At 48.4% G+C, this 12,898-nt stretch overlaps 4 protein-coding genes across 4 annotated transcripts; 2 read left to right on the forward strand and 2 right to left on the reverse strand.

The window, feature by feature from the left end:
• Nucleotides 1–1,291: 1,291 nt before the first annotated feature.
• Nucleotides 1,292–4,555, reverse strand: BDW74DRAFT_11310 (putative AP-3 complex subunit delta). Its single transcript, XM_073721831.1, has 4 exons — nt 4,201–4,555; nt 3,762–4,145; nt 3,472–3,700; nt 1,292–3,421 (listed from the first exon to the last, which is right to left on the reverse strand). Exons 1-4 carry the CDS (start codon nt 4,354–4,356, stop codon nt 1,428–1,430), a joined length of 2,763 nt encoding a protein of 920 aa, XP_073590362.1. The 5' UTR covers nt 4,357–4,555; the 3' UTR covers nt 1,292–1,427.
• Nucleotides 4,556–5,001: 446 nt separating this feature from the next.
• On the forward strand, nt 5,002–6,797 carry BDW74DRAFT_143353 (uncharacterized protein). The gene is made up of 4 exons (XM_073722860.1): nt 5,002–5,489; nt 5,541–5,747; nt 5,799–5,951; nt 6,024–6,797. Exons 1-4 carry the CDS (start codon nt 5,112–5,114, stop codon nt 6,243–6,245), a joined length of 960 nt encoding a protein of 319 aa, XP_073590363.1. The 5' UTR covers nt 5,002–5,111; the 3' UTR covers nt 6,246–6,797.
• Nucleotides 6,798–6,861: 64 nt separating this feature from the next.
• BDW74DRAFT_11327 (uncharacterized protein) lies at nt 6,862–9,341 on the forward strand. Its single transcript, XM_073721839.1, has 3 exons — nt 6,862–7,309; nt 7,360–9,029; nt 9,088–9,341. Exons 1-2 carry the CDS (start codon nt 7,050–7,052, stop codon nt 8,972–8,974), a joined length of 1,875 nt encoding a protein of 624 aa, XP_073590364.1. The 5' UTR covers nt 6,862–7,049; the 3' UTR covers nt 8,975–9,029; nt 9,088–9,341.
• BDW74DRAFT_11335 (rRNA-processing protein UTP21) lies at nt 9,022–12,458 on the reverse strand. Its single transcript, XM_073721842.1, has 5 exons — nt 12,299–12,458; nt 10,738–12,246; nt 10,416–10,682; nt 9,720–10,355; nt 9,022–9,650 (listed from the first exon to the last, which is right to left on the reverse strand). Exons 1-5 carry the CDS (start codon nt 12,425–12,427, stop codon nt 9,069–9,071), a joined length of 3,123 nt encoding a protein of 1,040 aa, XP_073590365.1. The 5' UTR covers nt 12,428–12,458; the 3' UTR covers nt 9,022–9,068.
• Between the last annotated feature and the right edge of the window lie 440 nt (nt 12,459–12,898).

The following is a 12,898-nucleotide window of genomic DNA, read 5'->3' on the forward strand; positions in this document are numbered from 1 at the left end:
GGGTTTCATCCTCTGCCGTAGTCACGGGACATATTGATGATATGCTTTTGTTGAGAAGACGGGTAACTATTTAGTGCTGGTTATAGCTGCTGCTAGTGCTGGTTAACTAATCAGTTCTTAGTCCTTAGTCCTCAAGGGTGTCCATTCTACTTAGACTTGTATCTGATCAAGGCCGTTCTTCTTTTTCATTCCAAGACCATCACCCCGTGAGCACCGTCAACACGGGTGTCTAGAAACTTGCATCGCTACAGGCACGTAGCATGGACACAGTCTGAGTGATGATTAGTATATTATGTATAGGCCATATACTTGCTCTCGTCCAGATTCTCCTCCTGCACTAGATGCAGTCTCCAAGTAGTTAAAACCTGCGGAGTGGTACATGACTGATATGTAAGGCAAGCATCTACGTCATGTATTCGCGGCAGAGGATTCCGAGGTCCATGGCTTCAAGGTGAACAATCTTTCTGTATGAACTTGTACTAATATCTCAGGGGTAGTATCTAGTGGCCATTGACTCCCCGATTCAATATGTGAGATACCAAATTGGAAGCTAGTCATACTCCAAGATTGTCTCTGGAGTACTTAAGGTTGTACCCCTTTGTCTGCACTCCGCGGCACAGTTCCTTAACTTCCTTCGCCCAACGTGGCCTCTCCGACTTCCAGGTGAACAACTAAATCAAATCCTGCACACACACGACACCTCTATTCTAATATAAGTCAAGAGCTGTTGGCTAGCGTAATCTATCCTGTTTGAGCATTATTCCATTGTCCTGAGAACAGCCTCACCATCACTATGGTACATATTCGAACTTCCATGCTTCCCTACATCCATACATGTGAATGGATGCTGATCCAGTCCACAGGCTCAAACACCACAGCAAAGAAAAGCAAATGAGAAATTTGCGAAACATGAAGCATCTAAGCGTGGGAAAGCGAAGACAACTACGGTCAAACACAGCCCAAAGCCCTCGCTGTCAACCGGCTGGGTCGGTATGTCTGCATGCTTACGGAGCCACTGAGACCAAAGACATTGCTAAACCCCTAACAGTCCTCCTTGCCTTCGTTGTCTGCGGTGGTCTCATCTTCGAATTATTGCGGGTCGTCCCAGAATTATGGTCTGCAATAATCTCTATTTTCGATCGACTATTGGCATAGGGCTTAGAGCAAAGAATTTACATCCCAGCTTGTGCGAAAATACCCCCGCCACCCATGCTTTCATCCCTGGAAAACCGCACACAACCGCTTTGTTCCGAAATACACCAGGCGCATCCAGTGTTCGCTTTCGATGGGACCTGGATGTGCCCAAGCGGGTTGACCTGCTGAAACCCCCGGGCCCAGCCGAATATGAGAGTGGCATCAATGGAAATCAAAGCTCTGTGTATATTTGTCGTCCATAGAGAACCAATTCACCTGATCTGTACTAGAAGTTATCCTTTCGCCGACCCCTCTCTTTTTTTCCTCGCTTTCCTCTGTACCGACGACGAATTCTTGTTGGGTTCTGTGTGGCTGTCTTTCTCCTGGGAGGAGTCAACTCCGCGATCCCTACCCTGACTGGCTTTCTTCGGCTTCTTTCGTTTCTTGACAAGCGTCCCATCTGAAGGGGCTCCTTCGAGCTCTACACGCTCAGAAGCTCGCTGCATTTCCAGCCGGATTTTCTCGATTTTCTTCATTGCTGTGGCCATTTCTACATCATCCTCGGTCTTTCCAGTCATCTCACCTATGATGGTAAGTTCATCCTCTGCTAGAGTAAAATCTTTGAGACCACTGGAGTCAACTTGCAGTAAACCCCTCTTCATCTTTGGGGGCTCATCAGGAGAATCTAACCCAGCCGATGTCTCGAGCCCAATTATTTCGTCTGCGATGACTTCGTACTTTTTGGGTTGTCCAGCCGACTTGCTTCGAGCATCATATGGGGCGGTCGCGGGTGTAGATGGGCCCTCAACCCTGCCTATCTTTAGATCAACTATTGGGATTGAGTCGACATCCAGAACCTCCTTATTCGCCGTACTGGGCGCTTGGTCCATGGGCGCTGCTGCGATATTCTGCTCGTCCGCGCCGATGTAAAATGGATCCTCTTTGTTGCGTTGCTTCCAATCTACCTTCGGCCGCATACTCGTAGTAGCTGCTTCAGAGCCATTTGAGCCTTGATAGGAGAGGTTCGGCTGGACTCCCATCATGCTGAATCCACCTTGCTGTATGGTGGGCTGCTGCGTCTCCCGAACATAATAAAAGTCATTGTACTGTGCATAACTATCATCATGGTTATCATCAAACAGCCTGCGAACGTTGGTATTGAACGGTTTCTTCAAGTGAAGTTGATCGGGTTGAGGAACTTTCTTCTGTGCGTTTGGTGCTACCGGATTCAGCTCGAGCCCAGAGAACAGACCGGGAATAACCGACGACAGCAGGTAGGGCATTTGGGGTTGCTGTGTATTTGTATGCATCACTTCGGCAGACAATCGCATGATTTCTAGGAATTCAATGGCTCTTTCCTGTACCTCTAGGTCCGGATGAGCCGAGAAGGCTTCTAGGAACTCCACGATTCGCGCTAGGAAAAGGGATACTTCACCCCTCTGCGCCACGCTCCATGTTGCCTCATGATCATGAATTATGCGAGCCAGAACTTTCGGAACTGCCTGGACGAAAATGGTAAGGGCACTTCCAGGCAATGACATAGTAGATACATCGAGTAGCGACTGAAGTGTCTGGCCGGGAAACGAAAGATACTGAGCATATTCCCCAACAATCCAAGCCAGGGGACCGAGTACGCCGTTGTGTACAATAGGAACATTTGCGAACACCGATGGTCTGTTATCAGTAAGCAACAAGAATTCAGCGGCTTTCGTCGCTTCCATTCGAACGTTCCTAACACGAACAGCGATATTTCGCATTTCCAAACCAATTCGGCTTGCTGCGTCATCCTTATATTCACTTTCAAGCGCATGGTAGACGGTTTTCTCTTTAACATCTGTGGGGAGGTGGTTCACCAATCGAATCAGTATATTAACATACCAATCAAAATCCGTCAGCCTCGAGTAGTTGTCGTAGGAACAGATGTCCAAAACGCAATGCAGAACTTCAAGCCGATAGTCGTCAGGAATAGGAACATATGCCTTGTTATTTCGTAGCTCTTTCCATTCAATGTAGTCGTCTAGTTCTGCGACACCTTGGGCACCTTCGGCGTCTGAACCGTTCGCCTTGATTATATGCTGTTGAGCGTTCTCAAGCTGGCCAATAAGTCGTTCGACAACAGCTTGGAGCGTGTCTTTTGCGGCCATATGCGTCGCCAGCTCCAGGGCCTGGAGTCGAATAGAGATATCCGCGTCCTCCAAACAGTTCATTATGACATCCTGGTGCATCGAGACCAGGTGAGGGTGGGATACTACGATCCTGCTGAATGCGAGTAGCGCTACATATTTGACTGACATTCCGTTAAAGAGGGCACATAGATAGGGCCAATGGGCCACTTACGGTTCGGATCCGAGTCTGTTACTACCATGCCTCGAAGTTTAGACACGCAGATGTCCGCAATCTCATGTGAGTCCTCCGGCGCTCCTTCGCCCTCTAAAATGCCGCCTTGAATAATCCCGTTGATGCATTCATAGAGTAAAGACATAGCCGTGGTTGACTGGATAATGTTTATGAGCGGCCGAATAAGCTTTCGGACAAGCCTCGGTTCTAGGGGCGTCAATGTTGCGAACTACGTAGGTTAGCACAAACCAGTCAGCACTGACAGCAAAGAGGCGAGACTGTTAACCCACAAGTTTTATGATCTTTATGGCCATCCAGTTATTGCCCCCTTCTATGAGCAGTTCGAAGAGCCTTGGGGCAAGTGGAAGGAAATCATGAGGTCTCCGCCATCCAAGCTCGCATACGACATTAAGTACAGCGGTAGTAACACTGGTGTCCTCTGTATCATCTGTCAAGCGGTCCTTTAACTTGGGCCATGCTACCCTTAAAGCCTCCGGATAAACCAATGCAAGCCGATACAAGCATACCACTGCCTTCTTCCGGATGGAGGGATTGGAGTGAGATATGCGGGACAAGACGTCGGAAAGCAGTGACATGGCGAGAGCCGGAGTTATGATGTTCGGGAGAGTAATCAAGGGAAGGGAGATTATTTGCAGATTGGAGCATACAACATCCTGGGACGATCATGTTAGTATCCTCCTGCAAAGAAGTGAAAGATCAGTGGCTGACCTTCTTGAGTAGATTGGTAGCAAGCATGAGGACTTCAGTCTCGGGCCTAAAGCTCTGTAAAGCTCCAAGATAGCCAACCCTTTTCTGAAGAAATTTGGACGATGACATGACCTCAAGAACATTAAAGGATGCCCAGGACATATCATATCCAAACATTTCCAAGTACGCTAGCTTCAAGAGAGCTGTGGCCTTCTTGTCTGTGCTATATTCAGCCAGGATAAGATGTAATCAATGTACATGGCCGCCTTACCCATGTCTTGAGAGCGAATCTCAGCTTTACATTCTCGAAGACTGCTCTGGATATAGTCTTCCTCAGAACCCTTGTGGTTTCTCAGACCTTTGATCAGGTCATACAGTGATTTCTCAAACCTGGCCATGTTAGAGCAGGTCTGCTTGAGGTTACGAAATCAGAAATAGCTAACATGCTGCGCGATTTCTTTGTAGTCAAGCGACTACTGATCTTAGACCTCTGCAACTTGCATCCAAGCGTGCGGACAATGTCATTAGATCTGATTTCTGTCAGAGATTGGCCATGAACCCCTCAGTTTATGTTTTCAGTGTACACACATAGAAAGAATACTTACACTGTCTTTTTGACTAGCGCGGATCTCAGCGTCCTAATATTAGCTCTGCACTTCAGATCTGATCCGGTCCTTTTGGTTCTCAATCTCGGTGGTTCTCGGTGAAACCGGAGGTCCTGCGGAGTACGAGGGGCGGAGGTACGTCAGATTGCGGAGTTGCGGTCCTACTTAGAAGTCACGGGAAGCGGGAAGGAGCAAAGCCAGATATTCCGTACCTAGACATGCATGCAGCAGTAATAATCACAGCAGTATACGTAAGCGACATTCCATCAATTGTTCCAACTCTTGCTTCAAGATTAGGATTGCATATTTGTACTGCCAGGAATATCAATGGCTGCCTTCAGGCTCACTAGCAGCCACAGATCGAGTCTCAAGACAGCTCTTCACCGTTCACAGCAAGCGCCCACCATTCTCGGCCAGCGACCTGCGGGGAGGTCATCCGAAGGTGGCCGACCTGCGCTTCTAGATCAGAAAACTCAGAACGAATTCGACTCTCTTGAAAAATTGTTCTTCTCATGCATTCAATCGGCTGACGACAAATGTGCTTTATCTTGCCTCGAACGCTTAGGGCGTCGCTTTGGATCTTCCGATGAGAGAGTGACTGCGCTGCGAAGCCTCTATGATGAAGCTGTTGCAGAGGGTCAATCCAGCCTAGAGCAATGTCTTAGGAAATATGACAACATCCTCTCTCAAAATCCCATGAATTTGGTCTGTGAATAATGCGCCTATGGAATATAAAATACTTACTGTGGTAAATAGCCAATTCTAAAGCGTCGGATTGCACTACTACGCTCGATGTCTCGATATACTGATGCCATCTCTAGCTTGGTACAGCTGCTTGAAGCCACACCAACAGACGCCGAGGCCTGGTGTGAGCTTGCTGAACTGTACCAATCACAAGGGATGAGCCTGCAGGCAATATTCAGTCTTGAAGAGGCATTATTGATTGTACCCTATGCCTGGAACGTATGTCCTACATTAGCCGACCTTTAGAAGAGACTGTTGACCCCTGGCTAGGTACACGCTCGCTTGGGCGAAGTTCTTTACGTCTACGCCACTTCATTGGGGAATGATGGCGTGTACAAGCCATTACAGTCTTCTATTCGACATTTTTGCAGGAGTGTTGAGATCTGTAATGATTACTTACGAGGGTTTTACGGCTTAGCCTTGGTAAGCAGCTACTTCTGTGCTTTTTAATTGTCAGCTGTTTTCCCGCGCAATCTAGACTGATGCGCCTCTTAGGCCACTTCGCATACAGTAGTTGGAGGTGCCTCAGAAACGATTTGTGGATATGATTCGCTTGAGCAGCAATCATTCAAGCGCCTGCATGCTCTGGCAATGGAAAAACTTGCGCGTATCCTTACAACACAGTGCTCTCTTGAGCCCCATCTTCGTGACTATGAGGACAATGAGCTCGCGGCCGTGAAAGAGCTGCTTAGCGGCTCCCCCGAAACAGACCTATAGTGTTTCTGTGGGTTGACTGTGTAGCTTGTCGTGCCTATACATTGGTATTATCCTCCTTCAGTTCATCTATAAGATGCCGGGAGACATTCTTAGAGTGTTGATTCACCTACGCCGAACAAATTATGTCTTCAGTGGATCTTATAGTTGGCGCCTGTACAAGCCAACGCCGTCATTTCCACCATAAACCATAGCCTGGAAGGCCACTTACAAAGGGCTACTACAATACGCATTAAAATGGCCGGATGGTCAGAGTTAGACATTGGGAATCCATGTAGGGCAGAGAGGATGCTATATACTCCAATGGCGGTCTTACGGCGCATTGTGGGGTAGCTACATTACCCTACCCTAGGGTACCCGCAGTCTGCAGAACTATACGAGTAACCGTGTAGCTTAAGTCAGTGCATGACTGTGTGTATAATGAAACATAAGTAACTATATCTCTTGACTTGAGCTACAGAGACGGGCCACATGTCTTCGTTTGGCTAGCTTATGATACCCTGCCAATACTACAGCATTACTCTCAAAAATAAAATGCACATTTCTCATCCTTTTATGAGAGGGTTTCATGGGCAATGATTGCGTGAGGTATCTAGAAATTCGAATAAGGTTGGGCCTCTAATCAAGAAGTATTTTATTGCATTCTGTTTTAAGGGTGCTTAGTTGGTGTCAAATTTATATAGTATGTGCAAGTCATATGTCCAGAAAAAGTAAGCGGCCTGTCGGCGAAGAGCCACGTCTCTTTCTGGTCGAAATTTCTCTCCCGTACCGGTACTAGGATAATCTAGGAAAATACCTCTGTTACCAATGGGTATTCCGCGACTGAGGAGACACCTAAATCCCTTTTGTCAGGACGTCCTGCTACAGAATGGCGCGGATGCCAATCTTGAGTGTATAAGATCTGTTGTGATTGATGGGCCCAGCCTGGTGTACGATGTATACTCTCGTCTATTGTCATGGTTTGCAGCGACCAGCTGCAATACCATTGATTCCCTTCCGACCTGCGATGAAGTGAGCCGTGGGGTCATGTTATTTTTGATGCATATGGAGACGGTCGGCGTTGAAATGTATTCACACGCATCACATACCCGTAATTGCTTCAGCTAATCAGCTTTAGTAAAACCATATATTTCGACGGTGCCTTGCCCGCACAAAAGCATGAAACCAGACTTGCCCGCCTTGAATCACAAAGGAGTAGGCTCGAGTCTTTCTGTGCAGAAACCAAGAATGGCTTTAACACCTCCAATGCTTATAACAACAATCGCACTGTCAGACTTGACAATGTTTTACGAAAGCGATCAACGCCTGCTAAGTATGACAAAATTCCTGTCAATCCTTTCATCGTTCCAGCGGTGTTCGAAGACCTGAAATGCCGCTGGAACAGGATAAATATCACCAATGCTACCGGAGCTACTCTTTCTCTAGACTCGCTTCAGCTTCAAGATTTCCCTTGGGCGAGTAAAACGATTATGGTGTCAGGCGAAGCCGATGCATACTGTGCCTCTGCAGCAAGATATCTTGATTCTTGCGTTCTCTCAAATGACTCAGATCTCGTCCTTTATGATCTTGGAGATAAAGGCTCAGTAGTCTTCTTGGACTCAGTTGAGGTGGGATTTGACTTGGAGCATACATCAACCCCACGAGTTAGGGCTGTCATGCTGTGCCCTTCGCTGGTCGCTCAGCGGCTAGGAATCTCCAGTCTGCTACCGCTGGCTTATGAACTGAAGGTTCAGTCAGGAACTGGCTTGGGGGAGCTGCTTCAGCAGACAAAGAACAGGGCAAGCACGGCGGAATCAAGCAACTATTGGCAGTTTGCAAATGAATACCAGGTGGATGACGTTGCCTATGGGCAAAGTCATGACAGCAAGCATCCTCGTGGAATCCTCGATGCCAGGATATCGGAATTATTTTGGCAGTGTGAGGTTCGAGGCGAGTTTATGGTCCTAAACTACCCGCGTGTTTATCTCCCAGTTCTCAATGAAGACCACACAAGACAATGCTCCTGGGTGAAAGGCCTCAAATATCGAGAACTTGCGTATTCGATTTTGAACACCTCCCACCCTATCCACAAGCGGCATTACTGTATAGCAGAATTTGTTCGGCGTGGTCGGCGGATTGCTGAGGACAAAATAGAACTCCACGACGAAGAATGGGTATCGGCTCATGTAATGTCGCTTCAAACCCGCCTCGAATCGTTGCAGATAGTCCTGGAACGGAACATCGATGCACTAGATTTTTGGAGAGTATTTGCTCTGTGTGATGCTTATAGTGCAGATGCCGAACTCGGTCAAATAGATTTTGAGGAATTGGAACAATTCCTCGGACTTGGTTGCATGGGTGGACGGCTTGAATGGGAGGATCTGCACCTGACAGCCCAGATGCATGCAATTCTATATTCCCTACGGATCCTAAAGCAGCTCGTTGACGTCATAGAGCCTAGGGACACGGGGATGGTGAAATTGAGGTCTACACTAGAAAGCCTCCCTCCATTACATATTATGATGAGTCCTGCAGGTCACCTCCCCGCTTTACACATGGGATATATCGCAGCTGCACAGCTTCTGGATTCATTCGGGTGCCTGTTTCAAACACACAAACCAATATGCACAATCAGCAATCATGAAAGAGCGCAACCTGAGCCCCGATCCCTTTTGCCCACGACAGCCACTGAGCAGGGCACGGTTGATCATACTCAGATATCCAACATTTTCGAGCTACTTCAGGAGCAATAATTCGCCTACGGTATATTGGGAAATAGACTTGGGAAACAAGGAAGATGTTCCAAATGTGTGACCTTGAACCGACATTAAATAAAACCAGCTTTTGCTAACGGGAAGATCGTAAGAACCCGATGACACCTCGGCAGTAGCCGACTAGACTCGCCAGGCGTTGGCTCTCAGCCAGTTGTACCCGTCTCCATAGATCAAGAGACTCACTCAGTCTATTGTCTGTACCCTCGCTCGGATCACAGCACACCGCAACAACATCGGAGTGTATTTTAAGGAATACCGCCATCCAAGCGTTGGTGAGCTCAAAATCCTTTCTGGTAGCAAGACGATTAGACAAAGCCAAGACAAATGCAGACAACTCGGACTGTTCCCCTTTCACTTGCGGGTCCAGTGACCGAATTTCAAGTTCCAGTCTAGACGGATTGAGAGACTTCATTTCCAGGAAGAAGGGCTCAAAGTCTCCAGACAGACAACCTGCTCGCAAAAGTGACGTGAACCGCGATCCCACATTGGTGCTTTTTGAGAGCCGCAACTTGGCGATACGGGAAAGTTCGACGGATGTCCCATCCTCTAATTTCGCATCCGCAGTGTGGTCAGACACGCCATAAGTGGTTGATGCAGAAAGAAAGAACGGTGCCTTCTCGGGACCCTTTGGTGGCTCTTTAGGCATGTTCCGCTCCTATAGAGATGTTAGCCCAAATGCTCTGGACAGGGATTGGTGTGATGTTGAGACAGAAGGGCGTATTACCTTGATTAAATCCATGTAAACCAGGGTCTGCCACTTATTTTTGGGGGTAGCACTCAACGTCAACAATTCTCGACTGAGCTGGCCTGTATAAGAGATCGGACCGTCGCCACCACGATCTTCATCGTCCTGCCGGAAAGCAGCTTCGATGAGACCAACATCACTCTCGCCAGAAGAAGGGAGGCCGGCTTCCAGGAGGCTATCGACATTTAGATTTTGGGTGGGCATCGGCATGAACAGACTCTTGTTTGACCAGAGACTAATACCCAACCCATCCGCATGCGCAGTAGCTAGAAAATCACCAGTCGGAGATATGGCCAGAGAGGTACACGTGCTGGATACACGAAAAATATCAATGAGATGACCAGTCGGCAGATCCCAGATCCGGACAAGGGAGTCCATAGACGTAGCAATGATCCACCGACCATCACTCGAGAAAGCAAAGTCATTTATTTGACCTGCACAGCCCCATAGCTCACGGACGATTTTTCGCGTTTCCATGTCCACCACGCGGATGGAAAGGTCATCGCAGCTGAAGGCGACTAGGTCGCTAGTGCTACTATATCGCAGGGCCGTGATGGCCGTCATGGGATACCAGTCGAGTTCTTGGACGAGCGAGCCGGATTGGAAATCCCAAAACTATGGCATCGTAGACGCATCATTAATAACGATTGCAGACTAGATTTGTAAGAAACTCACCTTGACTTTACCATCCAGCCCGCAGCTGACAATGCCGCGATTCAGCCCATCAACTGCCAGGCCAGTGACTGCCTTTGTATGCCGATTTGGATCAATAGAGGCATGCCTAGTTCTAGGTCCAGCATCAGTGTTCACTATATGTTTTACTTTCGGACTTTTGGCCGGGTAAGTCTGGCGGTATCGACCCGATTGCATATTGAACATGTCAATGCTGCCACCTGCAGACCCAACTACTGCAAATGTTCCGCATTGAGATATGGCAACGCTCTGTCAAGATCATGTGTTAGAAAGGAAAGTTTACTCTCGTGGTATTGATACTTACCTTGACATCGGTTCCATCGCCAGTCTCAAATACCCAGCGCCCGGCTTTCTTCTTGCCCCAGAACCATGTCCTGGCATATTTATCGCCGCGATGACCCGTGACTATACTTTCCCATCCGGTTTTATTAGAGGACGTCGTGTCAGTTGTTTTAGGGTTAGACCAGACTGGGCCTGATACAGTGACGCCCACCCCGCCATCCCGATTAAGGGAGCATGCGATACATGTGACTTCTGGTGCTTTCAATGTTGTCCCATCCAAGGAAGAGCCGTTATTCGTACTTGGATAGATAGCGCCCCGCTTCCTCGCTCTTTGATCTCCAGAACCCTGGGATAGCTCGGTGCTTTGGCTGTCCTTGCGTAAACTAAGCCCCCATAGACTGCTATCTTTGCTCGCACTCAACAGCCATTTGGCTGTGAATTCAGAGCCGTCAGAAGACGACGGTAAGAAGGAAATAGTTGTTAAAGTGTCTGAATGGCCGCTCCTTGAGTGTAAAGGTCTCGGAATTGGGGAAAATGGAGACTGGTCAACAATCCATGTGCGCAGCGCGTTGTCCTTTCCAGTAGTCACAATGACCGGTTGTCCATCGAGGAACTCCATATGATTTATACCTGAGCCGGGGTCATCCATCGAAACATTATGGGCATTGCGTAGAGTACCCACAATGCGGCCACCAAAGTTTAAATCCCAAAAAGTGATGTCGCCGCTAGATACACAGGCGGTTGCCATGGCCCCCGACTGCCGGCCGTCTTCTCCAGCACCAGCACCGTCACTCCGAAAAGCGATGGACGTTACGGCTAACGCATGCGGCGTCTGCGGCTGGAACGACCATATAGACTGGCCAGTCTCAACATTTCGAATGGAAATCGAACCGTTTTTGTAGGCAATTGCGACAACTGAAAGCGCAGGACTCGGCTGAAGTACAGTAACCGGGCCAGCGTTAGGAAAAGCCGCGAAGATGCTATGGACAAGTCTTCCGGTCTTCACATTCCAGATATCCACTGTTCCATCTGATTTGCCGATAAGTATCTTGTTGAGATAAGTCGGTAAATTGGATATTTGAGTGGCATGAGCCTCCTCACAAGCGGTTCCCCCAGCGCGTGGGAAGGAAAGTGACGTGTAATATTCGTATGAACCATTCTTCCAAACGCTAACCGATTGCCCTCCACACCCGACTATCCAGGAGCCAAAAACGACCAGGTGTTCGATGGGCGCGGGAAGCTCTATGGGAGCTTCAAGCGCGGCAACTTTCTTGCCGCGCTTGAAAACCCAGATGCCGCCATGGTCTCCAGGCCCTGGGACTCCCCATGCTGCAAATAGTCTGTCTTGCCACGAAAATGTGGCAGTTATATCGTGCGGGGTCTGTGGACGGCTGATAAAGACCAGCTTGAGTCCTTGACGCAGGTCATAAGTATGCAGGCAGCGGCCGACACAGGTTGTGACCTGAAATGTAGTTTTCCCCAGCCGCGTACACGTAAATGGAACAGATGTGGGCGAAACTAATCCCAACGTCTACCCGATATTGGTCAGAAAGAGATGGCTTCTCTAAGAGGCGGCAACTTACACGGAATGGTGAGAAGATCTTAGATCCAGTATGTTGTGTATCCCGGCGAGAGGCATCATCAACACTTAACTTCTGTCTCTTGGCCAGGGGCAAGGAGAAGCTATCATTGCTGAGTTCAGTCAATGGCATTTTCACGTCAATGTACAGCTGCTCCAATATGTGCCGCCCTGTTGGAAAAGTTTCTGAAACTGTAGATATAGTGACTAATCAGATCTAAATAACTAACTACCTATTAGGCTTGGCAGACTTGGTATTTTGTGGCCTTTCACCGCCCTTAGTCTACTTTGCTAGGAATATGTGCCTGAGGCCACCAGGCTGCTGCAGCCTCATGGGGCTCTACTGTCACGGACCAACTTGCTCTAGGCCACGGTAACATGGTAAAGGGCCAGCTGTACGGCCGACAAGGCTTGGAGTCCTCTAGTGATAATGTTGGAGCGGAGGTCCAGCGGTAAAGAATCCACTGGAAGCCTCTAGCTATCTTGGCCTTAGTCTTTTAATCCTAGCTAGATGAGACTTGTCATGGACTGACTTGTTCCAAGCCATGGTAAGCTAGTGGAGGGCTAGTGCCTCTTCAGCGCGCCTGTATAATATGATTAAGCA

Source organism: Aspergillus multicolor (genome assembly GCF_047715735.1).
Source record: "Aspergillus multicolor strain CBS 133.54 unplaced genomic scaffold BDW74scaffold_1, whole genome shotgun sequence".
Lineage (NCBI taxonomy): Eukaryota > Fungi > Ascomycota > Eurotiomycetes > Eurotiales > Aspergillaceae > Aspergillus > Aspergillus multicolor.